We start from the raw sequence: 24,936 nt of genomic DNA on the forward strand, positions 1-24,936 counted from the left end.
ATAGGAAGGGGGAGCCTTCCCCAAGTTTCATTAGAGATGCAAAGATATTTCTTTCGGTTCTCTAGTTTTATTGAGAAGCAGATGTAAAGCTGCTTCTGGATTTGTTTTTAAACTGCTGGAGAGTGTAGCCGCTGTGACACAGCAAGGGGAATTTTTTAGGCAAAACAAGAGATTAAGGCATCAGGCTCACGTTACCCAATTCCAGCACTCACCTCTGATTTATGATGGGGTCCTATCTTCAACTTACACCAACTGTGTGAAGTAACAATTGCAAATCAATCCACTAGCCTGGCATAAATTCAAGTTATGGTAGCGTAATGATGCTATCATGAGTGGGAGAAGGAAGAGCTTGGATGTGGTACGGTCAGGGAGGCTCATAGGACTAACTAGTTTAGTTAAAGTGTCTGATCATCTCCGCTGGGCCTTAAGGCCTGTCTCCTTACCAGCATATGGTGATGATAGCAAAATAGGAAACATGTAGAGTCCAGTGCTGTGTACACATTACCATTTACTCCAGATCTAGTTGAGTCCCATTCTTGGTGTTTGAGGGAGAGCACACATGACGTTAACGACAATCCGTATGTATCCTGTAGTTTCTTGAGAAATACTCCTGCTTGATGCATTTTCCCTCAAATCAGCTTCCATCTGATTTGAAAATGCATGTATAAGAGGCTACCATATGTGGTGGCCATGTAAAGTTATTAAGAAGGCCTGGGAGGTAACATATAAAGATTTGAAGAGAATGTTGGAAATGATTTTTGTTTAAAAAAAAAAACCCCAACAACCCAGAAGCTATGATTTTGAAAGGTACAGGACTTAATGGATTTATTGTGCAAAAGACTTTATTCCTACATCTGAGAGTGGATGCCAGGCCAAGAGCAGCCCATCCCTGCAGAAGGAAGAAGCTACCGCCAAAGAAGATCAGAAAAACAAATTCATGAAACATGCAGGACATATTAGATAATCTGAAACCCAAGAAAGAAAATGACATTGTTTTTTTAAAATATATATGGGAAAATGTTTAATGCATACTTTGCAAGCTTTGTGTATAGGTTTTTACATTAGTTGAACTTCTAAAGGTCACTTGTTACAACATGAATAAGGTTTTAAAATTGGACAGTTAAGAATATAAGATTTTATGGACATGCATGAGTAAGTATATAATAATGGAACCAGGAGAGGGAGTGGAGGGAAGTAAGTTAAGATGCATGATTTAATTTTTTTATTATGATGTTCTTTTCCTTTTTGTGATTATAAAATTAATAAATTGCGTCTAAAAAAATGATTTGAAAATGCAATGCGTGGTTCAGCTGAGGTGTGTACATTGGAGACAGCCATTGCACCTGCACAAATGACAGCTGCTTTGAATAGGGCTTCATGGGTGGGTGGAAACAAATCAGGTAATGCACATCAGGAGAAGACACCCCCTCTCTGGTGTGTAGAACACTCTTTAGTGCATGGGTAGGCAAACTAAGGCCCGGGGGCTCGATCCGGCCCAATCGCCTTCTAAATCCAGCCCGTGGACGGTCCAGGAATCAGCGTGTTTTTACATGAGTAGAATGTGTCCTTTTATTTAAGATGCATCTCTGGGTTATTTGTGGGGCATAGGAATTCGTTCATTATTATTTTTTCAAAATACAGTCCGCCCCCCCACAAGGTCTGAGGGACAGTGGACCAGCCCAAGGCTGAAAAAGTTTGCTGAGTGCTTTGTCCAATGGAAGGACTTTGCACAACCAAGGTAAAGGTAAAGGTAAAGGTACCCCTGCCCGTACGGGCCAGTCTTGACAGACTCTGGGGTTGTGCGCCCATCTCACTTAAGAGGCCAGGGGCCAGCGCTGTCCGGAGACACTTCCGGGTCACGTGGCCAGCGTCACATTGCTGCTCTGGCGAGCCAGAACCGCACACGGAAACACCGTTTACCTTCCTGCTGGTAAGCGGTCCCTATTTATCTACTTGCACCTGGAGGTGCTTTCGAACTGCTAGGTTGGCAGGCGCTGGGACCGAGCAGCGGGAGCGCACCCCGCCGCAGGGATTCAAACCGCCTACCTTTCAATCGGCAAGTCCTAGGCGCTGAGGCTTTAACCCACAGCGCCACCTGCGTCCCTTGCACAACCAAAGAGAATAGCAAATGCAGGAAGGGCACTTGTGTTTTGTTGTTCAGCTACTATTCCAGGACACCAAATGTGAGCATCTACCAGAAACTTTAACTCCAGTCCAGAAGCTGGGGAGGCAAGAACAAAAGTATGCCACACAGACAAGAAATGAAGATGGATTGTGGGGGGAGGGGGATTTCATGCCTCCAAGAAGCACCATTCATCTCCACCACTTCGCTTCTGAGGAAGAAGATAGGTGGCAGCATCTTCAAACAACAGATTATCTCCTCGTCCCCTGCCCCCTCTTGTAATTTACTCTTTTTACTTAACAGAGACTAATCGTGTCCCTAAGACAGAGAGCACTGACTAAGGCTGGAAACCTAACTCCCCTTACCTGGGAGTAAGCCCATTAAATTTAATAGGTGGCCAACCAGATGTCTGTGGGAAACAAGTGAGCAGAACATGACCACAGGAGCATTCTCCCCTCCCATGCTTATCAGCAACTGATATTTGAAAAGGGTAGGACCCTGTTGGACACAACCTTCCAAAGTACCCACACCATCGATTCAAAAGGATAGCCAAGCACTTTACTCCAACTCTTAGTACAGCTAGCCACATAACCACCTCTGACATATTCTTCCTTACAGGCTAAGAGCAAGGAGGCATGCAGTGGAACAAGCAGGAACTTCAGGTGGTGTTGCAGTGTCAAAAGGACAGGTGAACACTGTGCTGACAGTAACATGTTCTCCCACATTCAAATATTGAGTGCACAACTGAGAGAAGAGGTGATAGCTGCATTCAGGCTTGCCATAGAACAGGCATGCCCAACCTTCAGCCCTCCAGATGTTCTGGACTACAATTCCCATCAGCCCTGACCACTGGTCCTGTTAGCTAGGGATCATGGGAGTTGTAGGCCAAAACATCTGGAGGGCTGCAGCTTGGGGATGCTTGCCATAGAGAGTCAGCACCCTCCACTCCTATTGCTCAACAGCTCCTAATGAGGAGCCAGAAATGAGACCACCTGCTGCAGCTGATAGCCATTACTCATTACCATCCCCATGTTTCTCTTGCTTCTTCCAAGCCAACTGTGCATCATTTCGACAGGGACAGAGGCAAAAGGCATACCCTACCTTCCGATGCTACACCTACTGTCAACGAGACCACAGAGCCCAGTGGCAAACCAGATGCACCTATGCAGGACTGGAGGATTTGAGCAATTGCATCACCACAAACACACCTCTGGGCTCTTAAAATTTCATCTACATGGCTGGTCTCCTGTATCTGCCATTATTTAACAAAATATCCCTGCTGCAGCAAGCAGAGGCATTTGCATGCCCTGGGGAGGGATACAGGATGTAGACCGAGGACCAATAGGAAAGCTTCGCAACAATTTAAGCAGTTCTATTTATTGCAGCCTTTTATTATGTTGATCTTTTGAACATGTAATTACAGCATATGATTCGGGTTATGATTAGGCACTTCTCTACTATTTAAATATGGTCTGACTTGCAGCGAATTGTGTGTGTGTGTGTGCAACATATGAGCTATGTTCTTGCAACATAATTCACACATTGTCATCAGTGAAATAAAGCACATTCAAGTTAACAAGCTTAAATTAAAGCCTGGTTTAAATTTCAACATTCACCTTTACCATGCACACACACCCCTCACAAGTGTCAGACCATCAGCTCCTGTGAATTTCCAGGATTCAAATGATTGCAAGCTTCGCCATGAGTGAGGGAGGGGGGAAGGAGGGCAGTTTACTTGGGCTTGGTGACCCTGGATGAGAGGAAGAGAATTAGGCTGTGGATCCATTACCATATAGGGAGAAACTGTGGCAGAACTAGAGATCATGCTTGAGGATGTTTACGCAAACTTGTTTCTATGTTGTGGGGTTTGTTGAAGTCATTCAGAACAATATTAGGACAGGAAAGCAACATGCTGGAGTTCTTTCCATGTGCTCTCCATGTGCATGAAGAAGAGGGCAATGAGGCCATACTGCTCCCCAAGCCCCTATGTGGCCCTGGTCTTGGTACGGGAACTGAACCTGCAAGCTTGGCATTATCAGAACCATGCTCTAGCCAACTATGCTATCCAGCACAATGTTAGTGTAGATGTCTGCAGAGCAAAAGCACACCATGCAGACATCTGTGTCAACACATGGATTTCCAGGGGCAGTGCCAGCAACACATCCTGCTACCTCCTTCTCCAAATGTAAGCTCTATGCCTGGATAATATCTGAATAAGGCTAGAATAGTAAGGTGATAGTAAGGTGCTGGCCCAAGCTGTCCCAGGAAGGAAGGAAGGAAGGAAGGAAGGAAGGGAAAATACCACAGATAGGGCTGGAAATGTCTTCTATCTGGAGAACCACTGCCACTCAGTGTAGGCAATGAATGCTCAACTAGATGAACCAATAGTCTGACTCAGTACAAGGAGCTTCCTTTGTTCCTAAGAGTGTGCTTTTACAGGTAAGTCTAGGGCACTGGGATAAATGTGCTCCCCTATGTGCCATGCTCCCTAAAGAATAACAACCCCCAAAATTCCTTCATTCTTACAGGCAATCCAGAAGAAGCCCATGGGGTGTGGCAGAAGACATGAGGGAGAAATGCCACAAAATCAGGAACACAGATCCCAGGAACAGGAGGAGCCGGTGCTGCTGAGATTCCCAAGCCCCAGAAAGCATGTGAGTTACATCTGTGAGCTCCAGGGTTCTTAGAAAAACTGACACTAGATCCCAGGGTCAGTGTATAATATCTATCATGTGTTTGTTTCTTGTCATACTGCTATGTCTATAATCATGAAGCAAGAAAACAGAAGCTTAAACAAAGGAGCTAAAGGACCAAATATTCAAAACAGACAAGGCTTGCTGTAGGGGTGGGACATACACATTGGTACTGGGTTCACCTTTCAAGGTGAGTAAAAGGGCCAATGTTACAAGTTTGCACCAGGCCTAGAGAAATTATACTTAGGCATAATCCTAAAGCCTGAACAGCAGCTAGAGGGAGACATTGCCACCATATTTTCTTTAGGGGTTGAAATGACCAGGTGAAAACACTCCAGTATTATCTGTGAGAATGGGGGTGGATTCCTCTAACGGGAAATTAGAAAGCTGAGAGAGTGTTTCCATAAATTCATTTATACGGATGGTGTTTCTCTTTTATGGGTGTCAACAAAGTGATAGAAGGTACCTTTTAGAGCAGTGAGTTTATTATTTACTTGATCCTTTTAAAAAGGAAATATGGCCCAAGGCTCTTGGGACTGTGTTCTGCAGCTTCACTTCCTATAGATTTTACTGTCAATTTGAGTAGTCTTTAGGTATGTATTTATAGGACAGCCGGTTTATTGAGTAAATAATGCATCTGCCAAGAACTGTAAATGCTTGTAGACTAAACAAAGTATATTGACAATGAAGGGGAAATAAAGGTGTGTTTGAAGTCACAGCAAGAGATACCCTAAGGAAGCTTTTAAAAGGAGCCCTGCTTTGGAACACTGCTATACATTGAAACTTTAGAATGCTGTGGGCCATCCCTGGATACTTAACACACAATTATAATATGCATTCATGACCAGTAAAAGGTGTTCAAACCAGCTAGTCCTTGTGACATCAACCATATGCCTCATCCATAGGCAGCAGCATTATATTCAGCCCACATATAGGGAGAATATCTTTGCTACAAGAAAGCTCTTGGTCCCATACTGTATATATATCCAATAAAGTGGGTATTCATTGCAGCACTGCAGAAAGAGTGAACCTAGGTATGAGAACATGGCCTAGAACCATGGACTAGAATTTATTGTCACTGATTTTGAGACTCTCCAAAAATGTAGTCTGTACAGGCTACTACTTCTCTTGAGGTGAGGAAAATAGCAAGTGTGCCCTTGACACAGTTCAGCCTTAGTCATCTCTTATGTTGAAGGAAGAGCTTGTCACAACCATTGCCAGGAAGAAAAGGCCAGCGACTTCTGTGACGCCTTTGCATGGCTTGCGGTTAACATCTGTTGTGGCTAAATCCTATTACTGCCTCACCAACGAGTCTTTTCAATGGCTATAATCCACTATCTTCCCCAGACTCCAAGATCACAGATAGATATTGCATAGAACACAACCACAAAACCACAAAATAATGTGTGTACAAGAGGAGAGCTTTGAGAGAGGAGGAGTGTACAATAACACCTACTAACCCAGGGATGCTTTCGGTATGAGGCAGATTCTCATGGTATGTATGTAACAAAACCAGAAGTTTGCACAGAAGCTCTGTTTGGCTATTAGTTCTGTAAACTTTATATTAGCTAGATTCAAGACAATTAATGAAGCCAGATAGAACAAAGATGTAAGTAGCTTCTGAAATGTTTTGGTGGCCTCAGATTCACATTCAAGAGAAGGGTTAATCAAAATAATGATGCAGATGCCGTAAAGAGCCCGTTCTTAGAGAAATTAGCAACAGTTGGTACTTCCTAAATCTATTGGGATGGCAATGAAATTGTTGACAGCTATCAGCATCAGCCAGATTAAGCAGATTCCTACTATTTGATTGCAAGATAGTTTTCAGGCACCTGCAAATCACTCCACAATGAACAAACATAAACAACTGAAATTCACCTTATAACAGAAGGATCATGGTCCCCAGTACAGTGCTAATGGCCTTATTCCATTAATCCAAATGTTTTTGTGTATTACATCATCTTGGAAATCAGAGCTCCCCATGCCAAAGCGCGACCCTGAGAAGTATCAATTTTTACTGACTGTTTCTGTCTTTTGTTTGCACAATTGCTGCTCTTGGGCTATCATTATGTTTCTGCTATAAACCTCAAGCTGAAGCTATAGCAAAACACACTACATTATAAAAACAGAACAGCTATTTGAAAGTTTAACAAAAGACAATATTGTAGAACTTAATCGCTTGTCTAAAGGAGGGAATGTTTCTTCTCCCATCCTGCCTGCTGCCCCTTCCCCCCCCCCCACTGCCCAAAAGGTCTCCCTGGTGGGTTAGGGTGCCCTTCTGAACAAAGTGAGAGCGGGTAGGGTGGCTATCTTTCCATGAACTTCCTTAAGTGACAAGAGCACAACAGCGCAATTACCACCTGAGATTCCCAGCAACTAGGATCTGGCACAGTAGTGTCCATGTGGACTTTATACTGTAAAGATGAAAAAGAGGACTATCTGTACAGCCCAAACACGTCGCAAAGTCCTGCACATAATGATTTGAAGAAGCAACTCTGTTGTGCACCTCATATGAGGAATTTGCCTGCTGCAACATGCAATGTACATCCTCTCTCTCTCTCTGAGAGAGAGAGAGAGAGAGAGAGAGAGAGAGAGAGAGAGAGTCAGAGTCAACCCTCTTTGTTTCACATGCATGGCTTTATGGCTTTGGCTTCTTATCAACCTTTCCTGTCCATAATCTTTTGGGAACTGGTAAGAAAAAGCTGGCAGGACATGATGTTTGGCACCTTTCCCTGCAAAGCACACCCCTGCCTCCAGCCTAGACGCCTGTGCAAGCCTATGCTAGGAAAGGACTCCAAAGGAGCAAGCATGGAGCGGACCATCTGCACACTGGGATGGAAGCCAAGGTAGTTCTTTTATTTGTGAGAATATTTTCCTGTGTGGATGTGGATGCAAAACTGCCTGAGGCTGAAATCCTCCTGCATCCAGTCACTTGTCCTTAAGGGTAGCTTCAAGCATTGCACAGTGGCATTTCACAGTTTTGCCACTGTGTGCATATCCCACAGGAAGGCAGGGACAACCTCAGATTCCTAATGACTGTCGCATGCACATCTTACTCCCCCCCCCCCCCCAATAAGCATGTCTCCTGCAATACACATTGAAATGTGCAGTGTGTGAAATGGCTCAAAGTCCACTAAGAGGAGTGAGCTTTAAGAGTAAATAACCAACTGCAGAATCACGGCATTTCTGAACACAATCAACTCCTGGAATGCCAGATGAAACATCCCATGGCCCCCAAAAGTGTGGTGTTCTTATATTGTTGGCCCTCAGGTTGAAAATCACAGGCATCTGAGCCACTATGTTTGCTTGCTTGCTTGCTTGTTTGAACAAAATAATTTATGCTGCTTTTAAGCCCTAACAAAACACTTTACAATAATAACAACCTTCAAAAGGCACCAAGGTTGTTTGTGAAGCGATTGTTCAGTGCAGTTTCTTATCTGAAAGCATAGTGAAGGTAGATCAATCCATGAGATGGCCAGACTGCAATCATTCTGCCTACACCAACCTTCCCCAGTCGGATGCCCTCAAGGTGTTTTTGATGCTTCACAGGAATGTTAGTCTTGAGGGCAGCAGACTAGGGAAGGCTGGCTTAGGCACTTTTTTATTTACTCAGCCAGAACCCAAAGGGCTGAACATGATCTACTGCATGTGTACAGAGGCTTTGTAGCCTCCCTGTTCCAGTAGCAGCTCCCTTATACCAAACGTAAGAACACAAGAACCCTGCTGGATCAGACCCATGGCCCATCTAGTCTAGCATCAGGGCCAACCAGATGCCTGTAGGAAACCCGCAAGCAGGACTTGAGCACAAGAGCACTCTCCCCTTCTGCAGTTTGGTATTCAGAAGCATTGCTGCCTCCAAATATGGAGGCAGAGCACAGCCATCATGACTTGTAGCTCTTGATAGCACTCTCCTCCATGGATGGTGATGGAAATTGCTAGCAGTGGACTTTGGGGGATGGGTAGCAGTGGGTTTGTTCTCCATCCTCCAACCTTTTCTCCAGGAGGCTTCCCATAAAGCCAACTGCTAAAAGCCTTGGACCAGCTAAAACCACCAGCAGTCATCATCCATCTGTACCTAGATGCTGCCAAGGGCAAATTATGTGGAATCCCCCACAGTGAAGTAAGTGGGAAGTCTGGAAGAAATTCTGACATTTTACTTAATAACATGGCTGTTCATTATTTAGTTTGCAGTTGTTGGTTGGTTCAGATTTCACTTCATGAGAGCAACCTTTCCTTCTACATGCAGCTTTCCTGCACTACACCAAGAAGAACTCCATTAGACATAATGATTCTTGTTCTATTGCAGTCTACAAGCCCAATTACCACTGTTAATGGACCTCTGGACATGCCCGTCTCTACAGTCTATAGCAAATTAGAGATGGTTTGGAGGAGCAAAATTGTGTAGTCAACGTTTTTCTGCCTTATAAATGGGAGACTCTGCTTATTTTTAGACAAGCTAGTGCAGTAAACTAGGTGGCACATTTATTTTTCTTGGATCTTGTCATTTTCTACCACACTTTTTCACTGCATCTCCTTTGCTGGCATTTTATTGGCTCTGTAATTGGTTTTTAGACTTTTAAACCACTTAGAAACCCATTTGAGCATTAAGTGGTATATAAATTAAAGACTGATTGATTGCATCATCAATGGGCTTAGCCATTTACAGAGTAACAAGAAGATGGACTCTGACCCAAGAAGTTTACCATCTAATTATTTGACATACAGGAAACAACAGAGGAAAGGAAGGTAGCAAGGTGGGGAGGGGAGGAGGATTAAGGGAGGTTTTAAGGAAGGCCCTGACACAAGGGAGAAGCTAGAATGGTGCTGTTGTTCCAGGTGGTAATTCCATGTACGGTATAATAAGCAGGGAAAGGAGAAAATACAGAACCATTTGGAAGACTTGGAGTTCTTCACACAGATACAAGTAAACCACACGCAGTACTATGGATTAAAAACTGTAATCTGATTACAATTCGCAGATAAGATTCCCACCCCCAAAACTGGTCATCACCGCTCATCTGTGAAGTATGCAAATATCACCCAAATTTGCTTAACAGAATTTCAGCACTATTTATTACTCTCCAAGTTACTACTGTTTGTTGCTAATGAGGCATAGAAACTGGAAGATGGAATCAGTGTAGCTTCCCATCTTCAGGGAATGAAGCCAGGGGACTAAACTAACCATAAGGGACAGCCATCACCTTCATTCTTGAGAGCTGTCCATCCCTGGCGACAAAGAGTGGAACTATGTAAGGCAGGTATGGCCAAACTTAGCCCTCCAGGTGTTTTGGGACTACAACTCCCATTATCTCTAGCTAACAGGACCAGTAGTCAGGGATGGTGGGAACTGTAGTCCCAAACATCTGGAGGGCCAAGTTTGGACATGCCTGATATAAGGTAAAGGATTCCATAAATAGCAATCCTGTAAACCGCCCCACTGTGTTGTAAAATACCATGTTGTGACATCATGACACCATACATTTCCCCACCCACTGCTCCATACTCAACGTTCAATGTCACAACCCAAGTTACAGATGGAGACAATTTCCAGTGGTAGCCTTACGCCAGGGATGGAGAACCTCCAATATGGGGGCTGAATGCTACTTTCCAAGCTTTTCTACTTAGCCCTTGAGTAAGTAGCTCCTGGAGGCCACACCCTTCACTGGTCTGTTGGTGATTTCACCTGGCTAGCATGTGCCATTGAACTGTGACAATGCCTCTTGTTTGGAAGGAGAGTTGGGGGATGTGCCTGGAAACTTCACGATGTTTGTATGGATGGGACGTCATCTACAAAGGTAAGAGCCACATCTGTTTCTCCAGCCAGTTTTTAATTGGGGCATACACACTTTTGCCTCTGGCCATGCCCACCACTAGCATGGGCTACCTGGAAAGTTGCCCACAAGGGACTGTGGTCCTCAGACTGGAAAAGGTTCATCACTCAGGAGGAGTGCAGAGAGAAGAAACACCATGGTGCATCCGCAGCAGCACAACCAGATGCCTTCATCTGCATCACCTGCAACAAAACATGTCTCTCCCATATCGGTCTCTACAGCCGCAGCAGGCGCTGAAACTTGCAACAGTATGACTTCACCCCACAAAGGTACCCCCCTCCACTGTCTCCCGAGAGAGACAGATGCCAACAACTCCCTGCCATATACGTTTCCATGTTAAGCAATTATACCCAGAGTGGTAGAGTAGATGGCTCCTGGTCTGAGCTAACCTAAGGAAGGGCTATACTCAGTGGTAGGTAAGTTTCGCATGCAGGAGGTCCCAGATTCAGTCTTTGGCCTCACCAGGTAGGGCTGAGAAAGACCTTGGCCTGAAACCTCTGGATAACTGCAGCCAGTCAGAATCAGCATAGAACAGATCTCTGTGATCCCCCAATGAAATACTTGCATTATTCAATTTACAAACACAGGAAATTAAACACTGGTTTCAATGTAATTTGTGAAAGCAGTCAACAATCTCACTGGCCAATTTCTACTGTGATAAATCCACTGTCATCTGAGTTACTCCCATAAACACAGGAACAGGCTAGCTTCAAAATACTATTCCATTTTTCTTTCCCCCCTTTTTTTTTTGCAAAAAGCAGAACATTTTATTGCTACATGACAACAATATATTTGCCTATGACAGCACTTGAAGGAAATAAAGATATTGTGAATATTACACCATAAATATAGAAAGTAACTCATTGTTACCATGCCATATAAACCATGATTCTATCCATTTTCTAGAGTTTAACTACCTTGAAATTTATTTGAGTTCTCTGATATGATCAACACTCTTGTCCATAATATAAAGCTCTAACCGGTGGCTAGGAGAAGACAAGGAAGAACAATCCCCAGCTTTGCCAAAAGTCTTTTCTGCTAACACAAACTCTCTTGTCTTCAGGAATTGGCAGAATGGGTAATTGTCCTAGGCCAATTCACTGTTTGGCTGCTATAGGTATTAGTCAATACTCTGAATGGCCAAAAATTTAATTCTCTTCTCAAAGTTGGCACAGAGAGATAACATATGGGCCAAAAATAGAGGGTTATTGTTCCTAAAATCCAGTCACAGGAACCCAAATGTATTTACTTATTTGGAATACTTATATGCCTCTTTATAACTCTGAAAGGCTCTCAAAGCAACTTGCAGAATTTTCTTGCAATGAAAATTATATCTAAGTTTGGTATCAGGAACAGAAAAGTTCCTATGAAAACAGCATTATTCAAGTGGCATTTAATTCCCCTCAGTCTTGGTCTTCCTTGGTGTTGTCCTCTGAAGCAAAGGAGTGGGGCTGAGCAGTGGGAATTTGCTCAGCCCATGACAGAAGCTAAGTCTTTCCTTGTTGGTTGTTAGCATTGCCATTGCACTTCCAAGTTACCCTTGTCCTTCCATTCTCCAAGGTAGGAGCAGTGGTTAAGCTGGGGAAGGGTCTCTCCTCAAACCAACTTATCCAAAATGGCCTGTCTGGGTGACATGCTCTTTACTAGCTTAATGTAATGAAGATGACTCTAGCCTTCATGAGCCACAGAGAAAAACAGGAAACCTATTGTTGATTTCTGTTAAAGTATGAGAATTTAGGGGGCATATCTTATTTTAGCTTTCATCAACCTGGTGCCCTCCAAATGCTGCAGATTGCTGTTCTACCACCAATGACTGGATTTATGGCCACACTGCTTTATTTATTCATTTGAAATATTTCTTAGCTGTACTCTATCAAAAACATATAAATGCATTACTGCAGATGTGCATATATTGAGTGCAAAAGTGTATATTAGGAAAAAAGCACATGGAAAGGAATACAGTCGTATCTTGGATCCCAAACGCCTTGGTACTCGGATGTTTTTGCTCCTGAACACCGCAAACCCAGAAGTGAGTGTTCTGGTTTGCAAACATTCTTTGGAACCCAGACATCCAATTGGGTTTCCACGGCTTCCGATTGGCTGCAGGGGCTTCCTGCAGCCAATCAGAAGCCGCGCTTTGGTTTCCAAACATTTTGGAAGTCGAATGGACTTCCAGAACTGATTCCATTTGACTTCCAAGGTATGACTGTATTAATTTTGTGCAGGCTGATGCAGAAATGTGGCAAACTGAAGTAAAGATTGGAAAAGAAAGGGGAAAAATAAAAATAAATCAAAGCTGACATATTCGTCTATGAACAGGCCATAGTTAGAATATTTCAGACCAGGGGATTGTCCAAATCAATCCTATATACAGATTAAGTATGGAGCACTATATGGAAATTTCATGAGGCTGATATTTGTTATAGACATTCAGTTCAACCAAATGGGAGACTCTAAACCCTTAGGGGATGTAAACATAGTTACTGTTCTTCCTGCCTTTGCACTGTTTTGTTTTTTATTCTAAAGACAAGAATCAATCATCTCTCACATATTAAAAAAGAAAAAGTGGTAAGATGCCACATCAGGCTGGAGGGCAGGAGAGAAGCTAAAGGAAGTAGCACATGATTGCTCTATATTTTACATTTCAACAAGTAGCCATCACAACTTCATAGAACCATATCAATCTGCCTGTTACCTTCAAATGGAAATGGATATTATGACATGTGCTAGACTTGATAAAGATGAAAAGAATGACTATACCTGGTGAAAGTGTGTGAGAGAGAAAAGATTCATATGATAGTGCAGGGGTGTGTGTGATGATGGTAGAGGAGAAATGATTGCTGCAGTAGCTTCTGTGGATGACTTGAATTTTGAGCAAGCAAGCTTCCTTCTTTCCCCAGGAAATTGTGGCTGATGAAAGAAGGCTATTCTATAAAAACCGGAGCAAATGCATTGCAAGAAATTTATCAAGCAAGGGTGGTCTGTAAAGATACAGATAAACCTGTGGCCACTGAAAGGACCATCACCCATGTTACAGTCACCTATGAAGCAACATTTTCTGTTCTAACACGGATCACCTGTCAACAGATATTTTCAATGGCTTGCACATGCTTTTTTTGGGTAGGTGCATGAGAAGGACGACACTAAATTTTCATTAATATTTGCAAACTTTCACTCTGAGGTTTACTGAAAGGTGCAGTTGTTAAATATGTTTTTTTACACTATGCGTTGTGAGGTTTGAACCCTGGAGGTTTGAACCCTGGTCTCCCAGGTCCTAGTCTGGCACTCTGACCACGACACAATTCTGGCTCTCATCACAGGGTTGCTCCTGTGAAGGTGCAGTTGTGGCCTGGCCTAGATCCTTCCTTTTCTTGCCTGGCAAAGGGTTCCTTTGCCCTTCAGTCGACCTCGAACCCTGCCTCTAAAAAAGCCTCCTGGCAAGAGAGCTATTTGAGTTCTGTGCTAGAGGGCATCTTCTTCCTTCCCTTTGTGTTCTTAAGTTAAAAGGACAATTATGAAGTGTGTGTGTGTGTCTGTCTGTCTGTCTGTCTGTGTGCATGCGTCCGTGTGTGCTTGCATGTGCACATGCATGTGAGAATGTGTGAGAGGGAGGGTGGCTTCAAACACTGGGGTGCAGGGATTCCTGGAGTTTCATAGTTCCTGCATTCCTGGGTCACAGTAGCTCCTTCAGTGACGAACAAACCAATGCCTTGTGTCAGGCAGATGGTGCTTTGTGCATGTATTGGGATGGTGTGATGTCATGGGGGCCCTTCCCTGATGCTGTACATGGGTTAGCTTTCTTCCTCCCAGGCTACCCTGTGGGCATCATTGGCGTATACTTCATGGACACTGGGGGCTGAGGCTGGCAAGGTTGTTCTATGTCTTTTCCTCCTCTACTTCTATGGCAGGTGCATAAGATGCCCAATACAAGCTACAGACCTTGCCCCACTTACCTGGGAATAAGGCCCACTGCATTTAATAGAACCTCTGAATGGACATGGTTAGGATTGCACAGTAGGTTACTCCTAAGTAAAGAGGGACACTGGCTTAGCAGGATCAAAAGACTACCTAGCCAGAACACAAACAGCTCAGTCTGCTGCAGGTTTCCTTAAAATAAGACCCACAACATCAGGGTGTTTGCCACCACAACAACCAACACTGCGGGAGGCAGTGGGAGGCAGTGCCTGGCATGCTCTGGTCCATGGGGTCACGAAGAGTCAGACATGACTAAATGACTAAACAACAAACAAAAGTGTACAGAGGCTTGCAGCCTTAGGCCACAGGAGTAAGTTCAGCTGCATTGACCTGACACTCTTGTCTCTGCTGGGCAAATAAAAAAGGGGGGTCCAGGATGGACCCAGCAGCTGCTGCTGTGGGTCCTGCCAAGGGCATAGCAACTGGATATTTGCCAAAGTATCCATGTGTTTGCACAGGGGCTGGTTTTGAGGAGCCACTGGTTTTCCACTAAAGTCTTGGAAGCCTAATCTGGAAATGTGGCAGCTCCACCTAGTGAGGAAAGGCTGGATAGAACCATGAGCCACTGGCACCTCACTAGCAACCAGTTCTTGGATTGGGACAGAGGTCAAGACATTGTATAATATAGGGCTTTTTTCAGCTGGAACTCACTGGAACTCAGTTCCAGCACCTCTCAGGTGGGTGCCATTGCCATTCTAAGAGAATGAGGGACGTATTCATGGTGAGTTCCAGCACCTCTTTTTCTAGAAAAATGGCGCTGGATATTGCTTCTAGAAAATATCACCAGCTCCTACATTTTGCTTTTGAAAAGTGTACCTCTGAACTTGGAAATTATTTTTTGTGCACAAAGCATCACTGCACGCTTGTAATACTGCTCCTTCTATCACAAGAGATACTCTTTGGGGGGGAGGCTATTAGATTCGAATGTGGTAGAAATCAAAAGGCTATAGAAGTGCAAGACAGAAAATAATATACTTACTGCTGCAACAACAACAAAAACCCACAAAAGAGTGGAAAAGACATCATCATTTCAATTAAAAAGCAAAAATGCTCCAGTCTTGCCAGCAGGATTTCTTTCAATTAATCGTATTTAATGTGCTTGAAAAGAAAAATCTCCATTACTGAAAGCACTAGCAAAAGCTACAAATAAATATTATACACAAGAACAATCCATTACATTCCAATTGTAGCCTGTCTTCAGCATCATTACATCTGGCTAACACATTAGCACAGTTTACTATCCCAGCATAATTCAGGAAGATGCCACACTAGAGCATCTACAGCATCGTATTGCTAAGGCAGCAAGGCAGTCAATCCTTTGTCAGGCTCAGCTTGTTAATGGCTCAGCTTAGTTAGTTGATGTATTTTCAATGGGAGCACAGAGAGAAGAAAAACAACGGAGCACCTGTAGCAGCAAAACTGGGTGCCTTAATCTGCCCCAGCTGCAATCAATCCTGCCCCTCCTGTATCATTTGCTACAGCCACAGCAGGTGCTGTAATACCCCAACTGTTTAACTTTATCCCCAGAAGACGCACTCTTTCATTGTCCTCCGAGACAGACAGATGCCAATTGCAATAGGAAGAAGCTGAGGGATCTCTCTTGAGTGTTTTGAATGGAAGAGCCACCAGGGCTTGGGGAAGGTGATATAACTCCCCCCCCCCCCCCGCCCAGCTAAGGAAAGAGGAAAGGTTTGTAGGGGGCAGGGAGAGTTTTGAAACAGTAGTTTTGAAGTTTGAGAGACTTAGCTGAAGGGTAGGATGATTTTGTGGCATGGCCTCTTTTGGAAAATCTGATGTGGGAGGTAGCGGATCTATTGACGATAGATGTGACTATTGTTCAACTCCACTTCTGTTCGTCACTTATTTTTGTAACTAATTCAAGTTTGCAGGAATGCTAGTGTTGTCTCCTTCAGGATAAACCAAACCCAGGCGGGGTTGTCCCTGATGGGGGGAAGTGGAGAGTGGCAGCCACAACATGGATAAATCCTTTTCTCTGCCCTATCCGACCTGTGGATATAGGGCTGCAACACTATGTGGTCCCAAATAACTGCACTCCCCCCCCCCCCCGCTCAAGAGTGAGTGAGGAAATGTACTCATATCAAAGGATAATTTATAAAAGTTAGTGTAGCTTCAGGAAAGTTTTGGGTTCAGCAGAGAAAGAGCAAAGGATGTGTGTCTAGTGAGACTTTAACTCCTTCTGCCTCCTTAATTGCCCGGGATGCTGCCAGCCACCACAACCAGATCACAGTGATTCATACATAGAGAAACAACCTTATACCAGAGAGATTTGCTATTATGGAACAGAGCAAGAGAGCCACAGATTTCAAAGAAACCACAAGAGGCTTCATTATTGAGAGCCTGTATTATGAGAAAAGCATTCAGAAAATTTATTAAGGCTAGACAAAACCATGAGAGATGTATGTGAGACACCACCACAACCGCTATGCATGGGTTAAAGTCAGTGGCCAGTTACTGGCTTTAGAGCAGTTACTCCCATGGAACTGATCAATTCAAACAATCCTTTGCATCTTCCAATCAGCTCCCACCATTGATAGGAATCCATGCACCACAGAGAGCACCCGGAATTCTCTTATACTATATTTCTCCTAATCCAGATTTTCAGCAGTGTTCTCTGATGCTGTTTGAAAAAACCTAGCTGTGGTTTCTCTTGTGTTGTTTTGTCTCTGTTTGAATACTCTCCAGGAGGCATGTATGTTTAGTCAAGTTTCCTTTTTCAAAGGCATCAGATGAGTCCAAATCAGATCGCAGCCAAAATCAAAAGGTGAGTACCACAAAAATTTCTTAGGTATGTTGTGCCTTTCATATACGCCATCAGAAGATAAGAAGAGCACTGCTGGATCAGGCCAAGGATCTGTCTAGTCCAATGTCTTATTTCCCACAGTGGCCCACAAGCAGGATTTGAGGACAACAGCCTCTCCCTCCCTGGCTGGTACCCAGAGGCATGATGCCTCTTACACTAACAAAAACATTATCTTCCTTGCAGAGACACTGGCAGGCTTGAGAGGGGCAGAGGCAAGGTGCCTCCATATTGTTGCTTCCCTCGCTGCTCTGTCGCCCTTGTTGGCTCCTTGACTGGATGAGCTCACTGCCACTCTCACTTTGGGGAAATGATTAAATTCAGAAGGATGAGTGGCTGCAGTCTGGGCTGCCAGCAGATCGCATCCCTTCCTAATGTGCAGAGCTACAGCTGCCTTTCTGGTATCATTTGGTGGGGCCGCCAGGATGAAGGGCTCCAGACTTAGGCCACACAGAGTGGCCCTAATGAGAGAGTGCATGAATTTTCCTAATCCCTTTCTAAAGCCATCTAAGTCTGGAGGAACATCTTGAGGAAGCAGATTCCATTATTTAATTGTATTGTTTATGGGAAAGTGCTTCTTTTTGTTTGTCCTGAATCAGCTTCCTTGAAGAACCCTAAGTTTGAATGTTTTGAGGGAAGATGAAAAAAACTTTTCCAGGAACAAAGGAAGCCTTTCAACATGTCAGAACATTGGTCCATCCAGTTCGGTATGGTTTCTATCACATGCCAGTGGCTGACGAGACCACAGGCAGAAGTGGGTGAAATTGATCTTTGCAAAGTAGGCTTCTTTCTATACCCACACACCCCTCTGCTCTCCAGCCAGACAAGCAAGAGGTATTACCATAGCTCAAAGACGCACTCTAGTCAGGTAAAAGGACTTGGGATATGAAGCAGGGTGAGTGAAGGTGAGAAAGAGTACAGCCCAGGAGGAGTTTCAAATGGCAGACTGTGAGACCTGGAAAATCACACTTGGACCCTGTGTGTAAGGTTCCCTGCATCTGCCCTATCTGGAAATACCAGTGATTGAACCTATGTTTTTTTGTTTAAAGGTAAAGGTAAAGGGACCCCTGATCATTAGGTCCAGTCGTGGACAACTCTGGGGTTGCAGTGCTCATCTCGCTCTATAGGCCGAGGGAGCCGGCATTTGTCTGCAGACAGCTTCCAGGTCATGTGGCCAGCATGACTAAGCCGCTTCTGGCGAATCAGAGCAGCACACGGAAACACCATTTACCTTCCCACCGGAGCGGTACCTATTTATCTACTTGCACAGCTAATGTTCTTCCGCTGAGCTGTTGTTCTTCTGTTCTCCATCCACTTCCTTCACCTTGTACATAATTTTATACACCTCTTGACTTGTCTTCTGCTGAACTAAACAGCACCAAGTTTTGAAACCTTTCCCCACAGGAGAATTGTTCCAGTCCCTCAATCATTTAAGGTTCTCCTTTTCTGCACCTTTTCCACCTGTACTGCACCATTTTCCAGATGCAACAACCAGAAACAGACACAGCATTCCAGTTGACAAAAAGTCTTGTGGCACCTGAGAGACTTAACAAATTTATTATGGCATAAGTTTTTGTGGATGACAGTCCCATCAATCGACAAAAGCTTCACGGCATTACCTGATTTGTTCCTCTTTTGGGTGCCACAAGACACCATTGATTTTGCTGCAACAGACTAACACAAGTGTGGCTGCCCCCCAGATTATGTACAAAGACATTATAAAATTGGCATTTTAAGGGTTTGCAAGTATACCTAGGTGGAAAATACTTCGAAATAACATGAGTTCTCATGTACGCACACACACACGTACACACACAAGCACCAGCAATTAATCTGAGCAAACTGAAGGAAATGAAATCATTATGTCTGCAGCTACAACATCTAGAAGAACAAATTTCCTGCCGGGATAATAAATGGATTCTTTTGTTTCATGTTGGCCCCCGCCATGTGACTACCTTGGCCTATTCTTCATCCGGAAGATTTTGCTGTATAAATACCCAGATGGCTTTGAATTTCAACTGCTAAAAACACACTCAATCTTGCAGACAATCTCCATTCCCCCTTTTGTGCCTCTTAAATAAATTCGGACTATTTCCAAGGTGAGAAAATAAAACACGAGAGCAACTTTGTTTTCAAAAGTGACCAGTTTGATCTGAGCAGCCCATGGCATCGGACAAGACTGTGGAGAATACGGAGGAGCAAGATTGCTTTTGAGACAAATATTTCAGCAAAAACAACCCAGTTTCGAGTGCAAGGTTACTGCATATACATTTTTAAAGGAGTGATTAAAAATGCTCAACCACTATATTCTCAGAGTTGACATTCAGTTACAATAGATTGGTTATTACTTTTCAAGATGAAATATAAGAGATAATGAATTTTTCAGCATTATATCAACATTTTAACGTCTGAAACATTTCTTATGATGTCCAGATTAAAATTACACGGGTGAATATCTGTGTTCATTTTAGAATTTTATGAATAATACAATTATTATTTTTTCAGATTGCACATTTTAAAGTAACTTTCCAACATAGTGAAATCATTGTTATGAATTTACATAGGGTTCCATAGATGTAGCAACAGGAAAAAATACACTTTCCCTGAACTACATTGCTTTCTCAGAACCAAATCTGATCTGGTTTCAGGCAATACTTTCACAGAGTAGTTGACAGAAAATCTTCTAGATTCTGGTATAAACTGGAAAAACCAAACAAAATCCCATAGAAACCACATATAATTTGGCGTCTGGTGTCACACACATAAATGTACATGCCCCCCATTAGTCATTGCAGTAAATCAAACCATATATTGCATGTCACCCGGAGAAAGAAAAAATGCTTGCATTTGCCTTTAATTATCAAAGGACAGAAAAGTAATTCTAGGCCGGACACTGAGGTTCAGCGCCGAGGGCCTTCTGGCGGTTCCCTCGCTGCGAGAAGCCAAGTTACAGGGAACCAGGCAGAGGGCCTTCTCTGTAGTGGAGCCCGCCCTGTGGAACACCCTCCCACAAGATGTCTAAGAGAACAACAACTACCAAACTTTTAGAAGACATCTGAAGGCAGCCCTGTTTAGGGAAGCTTTTAATGTTTGAGGTATTAATGTATTTTAATATTTGGTTGGAAGCCACCCAGAGTGGCTGGGGAAGCCCAGTCAGATGGGTGGGGTATAAATATTATTATTATTATTATTATTATTATTATTATTATTATTATTATTATTAGGCCGGCCTTACCCAACCTGGTGCCCTTCAGATTTTCGAACTACAAATCCCATCAGCCACAGCCAGCATGGCCCTGTGACCCGGGGATGTTGGGAGTTGTAGTCCAAAACATCTGCAGGGCACCAGGTTGGAGGAGGCAGTTGTAGGCCAACAGCAGATTAACAGAAAGGAGGCACAAAGACACCTCATAGTTGCTTGCTTTTCAGAAATTATTTGTTAGAGATATAGATGCTGGCTTGAGCTTTGGGATGTATAATTTAAGAGCTTCATCACCCATAGCACACCATGTCCCCAAATGTATTTTAATATAAGGATCAAACAAGGTGCACTGTTTAAGATCACATCATGAATCTACGGTCTTCTTCTTTGATTAAAAGCAATAATGGATGGGCTCAAATCTGGATAAGTGGTATGTTACTGGGGAAAGGAAGCTAATCCTCACTCCACAGGTCTCCTAATTTAATTCACTCCCCTTCCAAAGATTTGATTAGTCATGGTTGGAGGGGGCACACAGATGGGTACCTCTGCTGCCCCCAAGTTTGCCCCCTCCATGGCTAGTATTAGCTGAAGAAACAATTTAAATCAGACAAATAGCACAGGAAGGAAAGTGTTCACCACATTCCCGAATGTCACTGTGCTAATCCAAGTTATTGACCTGCCCTGCACATTGAAACGAACACACTCCTGATCACTAAGCCATTAGGCAAATATGCAGGAAAATAACAAGGAAATCAAGGCATTGGGACTGAACAGCTTTCATATTTGCATGCATTGCCTATTGTAGGCAGAGACAACAGAAAGCTAGTTAGTTCATTACTTCCTATCATCTCTTTATGGTATGCAAACAGGTGAATTTATTTTCATTTATTAAAATACATTATTGTAGTCTTGTTTTCAATTTAAGAGTGAGGCAAAATTCAGCTCTGCCCCTCCTTGGGCTGTGCTAGCAGATGGTGTATATTGCTCTTACTCACATTAAATGAAGGTGGTGGCGCTTTAGCTATAGCTGCGGGAAGGGAAGAAGCATTGGCCAGGATGGCCCCTGTGAATCATTCATCAGCACTGAGCAAACAGAGTGCTTTCATGGAATCATCACTCAGAGTCAGAGAAAGAGCCCGGATGATGTGGCTGCCCTGAAGTGCAGGAAACCAAGTGCAGGCAACTAGAAGGTAGAATGAATGGAGGGGAAACATGGTGCCCTCATCACCATTGGATTTCACAGCGCTGCAAATACATCAGCCAGCCATCTGCCAGATGTCTTCTTCTGTTCTACAAAGGGAACCATTCTACTCTAGTCTTGGTAAAACAAAACAAAACAAAACTGTAACACTTCAAAATCCAATTACCCAGTCTAGCTGTTCTGAGATGTGAGGTTTCCTAGACAGATACACACACACATATCCCTGGGCTCATCCTATCTTCTCTGAGAAGCCATCAAAGAAAGGAGATTCCACAGCTCCCCAGAGTACCATGTTCCATTCTCCAGCTATTCTTGCATATAAAAATATTTCCCTTATTAGCGCAAATCTGCTCTACAGAAACAAAAACTCTCGTCTCACCCATCTATCCATGGCCTTTCACATCTCTAGTCCTAGAAAACAGCTGCTTTTCTTTCAGCCTTGCGACTACCTAAGAACTTGTGTCACATCACCAGCGTTCAGCCCTTCCATGCACATTATGCATCCCAAATTCTTAATCACTGTCGTTCTTCCTGGAATCCTCTCCAGTGTGTGTTTATTTCTGGTCGCAATATTCGAGTCGTGCCCTAACTAGCACTAAGTACATTGCATCTATTAACAGAAGCCAGAATGCCACATGCCTTCTCACAATAGCCTCATACTGCTGTCAAATAGCAATCCAATATAGCCCCCTTGGTGGTACTTTGAGGGCACAGAGTTTAGCCAATCTTCTTTATTTTTATTAATACATCAATCAGTTCCTTCTAGGTTCATGTATTTGCAAATTTGAGCACAGCCACCACTCTCAAGTAGCAGCATTTTCACGAAGGAGGCTTAAATCACCTTTTAGCCCCTTGTGTGCTATTGATGTTGTTGTCTGATCCTTGTTAAAGTGGAAAAGAAAGCAGGCGAGAGGCATCTGTAATTTGAAAGAGCCGTACAGTCAAAATCATTTTACACTTGCATTTCAGTAAGACGTCTTAAGCTACTTTAACAGTGCATAGCTATGAACAGGAGTGAATTTGGAATAAGAACTCCTTCCCGTACATACACTCTTGTAAATATACACCTGTAAATTCACCAGATTGAACCCTAATTGCCTCATCCGCATTGCCATGCTTACAGACAGGTTGTTCAAAATTGGTACTTTTCTTATGGCTTTTTAACAAAATTCCAAGTTTCTGGCACGTTCAATCCAATCAAATGTTTATCTGATGCTTTAAAAAAAATTAAAGGGGGCTTGATGCTTTTTTATGATTTCTGGGGTGTGGGGAGTGTCTCTGAGGTTGGCCTAGAAGCTGCAGCTACTGCAAACTGCAACAGCTTGACTGCTCATTGGGGCAGAATATCACCACCATGTTACAAGACTGCTGAGAGAATTGCACTGACAGCCAATGAGCTACTGAGCCAAGTTCAGGGTGCCCAGAGCCCTTACACAGCTTGGGACCAGGGTGCCTAAGATATAGACTCAACCATAATATACTCAACTGATCACTGTTCTCTGCAGGAGAAGATCCATTTGGATCTCCCTCCCATTGCACATCAGGCAGGATCCATCTCTTTCTGAAGCCTATTGAAGCCCTTACTATTTCAACAAAACTTTTAAACAGGGATTCTTGCCCCAGTCTGTACCAGTATTAGGTCTGAACTGGTTTTTTTATATGTTCCTATTATTGCCATTTTTACTGCTATTTTTATTGCTAATCCTTCAGGGATGCTTCATGGGAAGAGATTCATAAATGAAACGAAACAACTAAATGTTGAGCACCTGAAACTGCAGGGGGAAGAAATTTGCCTTTGCAACTTGCACAAAAGTCAGCCACGTAACTCTGTACTTAGCCCCAATATGAAAAGTGGGGAGATAACTTTATAATTAATACAAAGGGCAGCCAATCAATATTTTACAAATCCAAAACTAGGGCAGGTTTTCCCCTGAGCTCAATCTAGGTAAGACTGAACATTTGTCTAGTGGCAAGCACACTTTCGCAGTGGGTTCATTGCTGAAGCTACGTTTATCTGTATGCAGCCAAAAATCGATGTGAAAACACCCTAAAGGAGCAAACTTACTAGCGATAATACACCATTGAACCATGCACACGTACTTTAGAGAAAATGTCATTGAACACAATGAAACATAATCCCCTTCCTGTGTTACTCACGAGAAGGGGCAAATTGTGTGGAAAGAGACTACAAGGCTACACCTATAAGCTCAGCCTCACCATCCTTGTGGCTTCTCCCAACCCCACTCTCAACACATTTATATGGACGCATGAGGCAGGGAATCATCCATGCACAGACCTCTGTGTGTGGAGGCTTCCCTGCATTCTGGTACCCAGGGAAACCTCCATGCCAGTAGTCATTGGGCAGGGCAGGGCAGCATCACTCACCTGGCTTCCATGCACCAAAAACATCACTGCCACCTATCAGGAGGGAGACAGGTCAGGAGCTCAGCATAGTGCAGGTGCCATTGCACAGCCAATCTGACACTCCTATCACTACAGCTAAAACATGCTCAGCTTCCCACCACCTCACCCCTCTCAGTAGCCAGCAGCAACACCAGGTGCTGGGAAGCCAGGTGAGCAATGCAGACTGCTACTGCTCTCTGCAAATGCTTCCCTGCCTCAGACATCCATGTGAATATGTCAAAGGTGGGGCTGAGAGGAGCTGCATTCCATCAGGGCAGGGCTGCAAGCATGGCCCCACAGCCCCTTCCTGCACACTGGGGGTGGGCACTATATCGATACATCACCCCAAATCACTTTGAAGTCCACGTCGTGATAACAGTTTCATAATATTTGATATTGTAATATATTACGAATCACAATGTGTGCGTTATGTAAAAAAAATACCATGATATGGGGGGAACCGACTGTGAAGCTGGTCATCACTTTTCTCGTGATCTGTGCTGCCCCTGTTGTTCTGTACTATTAAACAGTTATAACAATATGTTAAAAGTAAATAAAAATGTGTATCAGTTTTAGACCCCTAAGTAGTAGCAGTTGCCAGGACGCGACCCCATTTGCCTCTACATCCTTACTTCAAATCTTGTGATATATCGGTATATCATGATGTTAAGCTGATGATATATCATGATGT

At 43.5% G+C, this 24,936-nt stretch overlaps 1 protein-coding gene across 8 annotated transcripts in view; it reads right to left on the minus strand.

Annotated features, from left to right (window-relative positions):
- EPHB1 (EPH receptor B1) overlaps positions 1-24,936 on the minus strand; it is a 337,865-nt gene that overhangs the window by 263,529 nt on the left and 49,400 nt on the right. Inside the window, exon 1 of one of the 8 annotated variants that reach the window (XM_083741792.1) lies at positions 444-519. The exons of the other annotated variants lie outside the window; for them this stretch is intronic. Within the exon in view, the coding sequence (XP_083597918.1) occupies positions 444-477 (34 nt within the window). The 5' untranslated portion in view covers positions 478-519. Of the gene's footprint in view, positions 1-443; positions 520-24,936 lie in introns of those variants that run through there. 8 annotated transcript variants of the gene reach the window in all.

Source organism: Podarcis gaigeae (assembly GCF_964106915.1).
Source record: "Podarcis gaigeae genome assembly, chromosome: 5".
NCBI classification, from domain to species: domain Eukaryota; kingdom Metazoa; phylum Chordata; class Lepidosauria; order Squamata; family Lacertidae; genus Podarcis; species Podarcis gaigeae.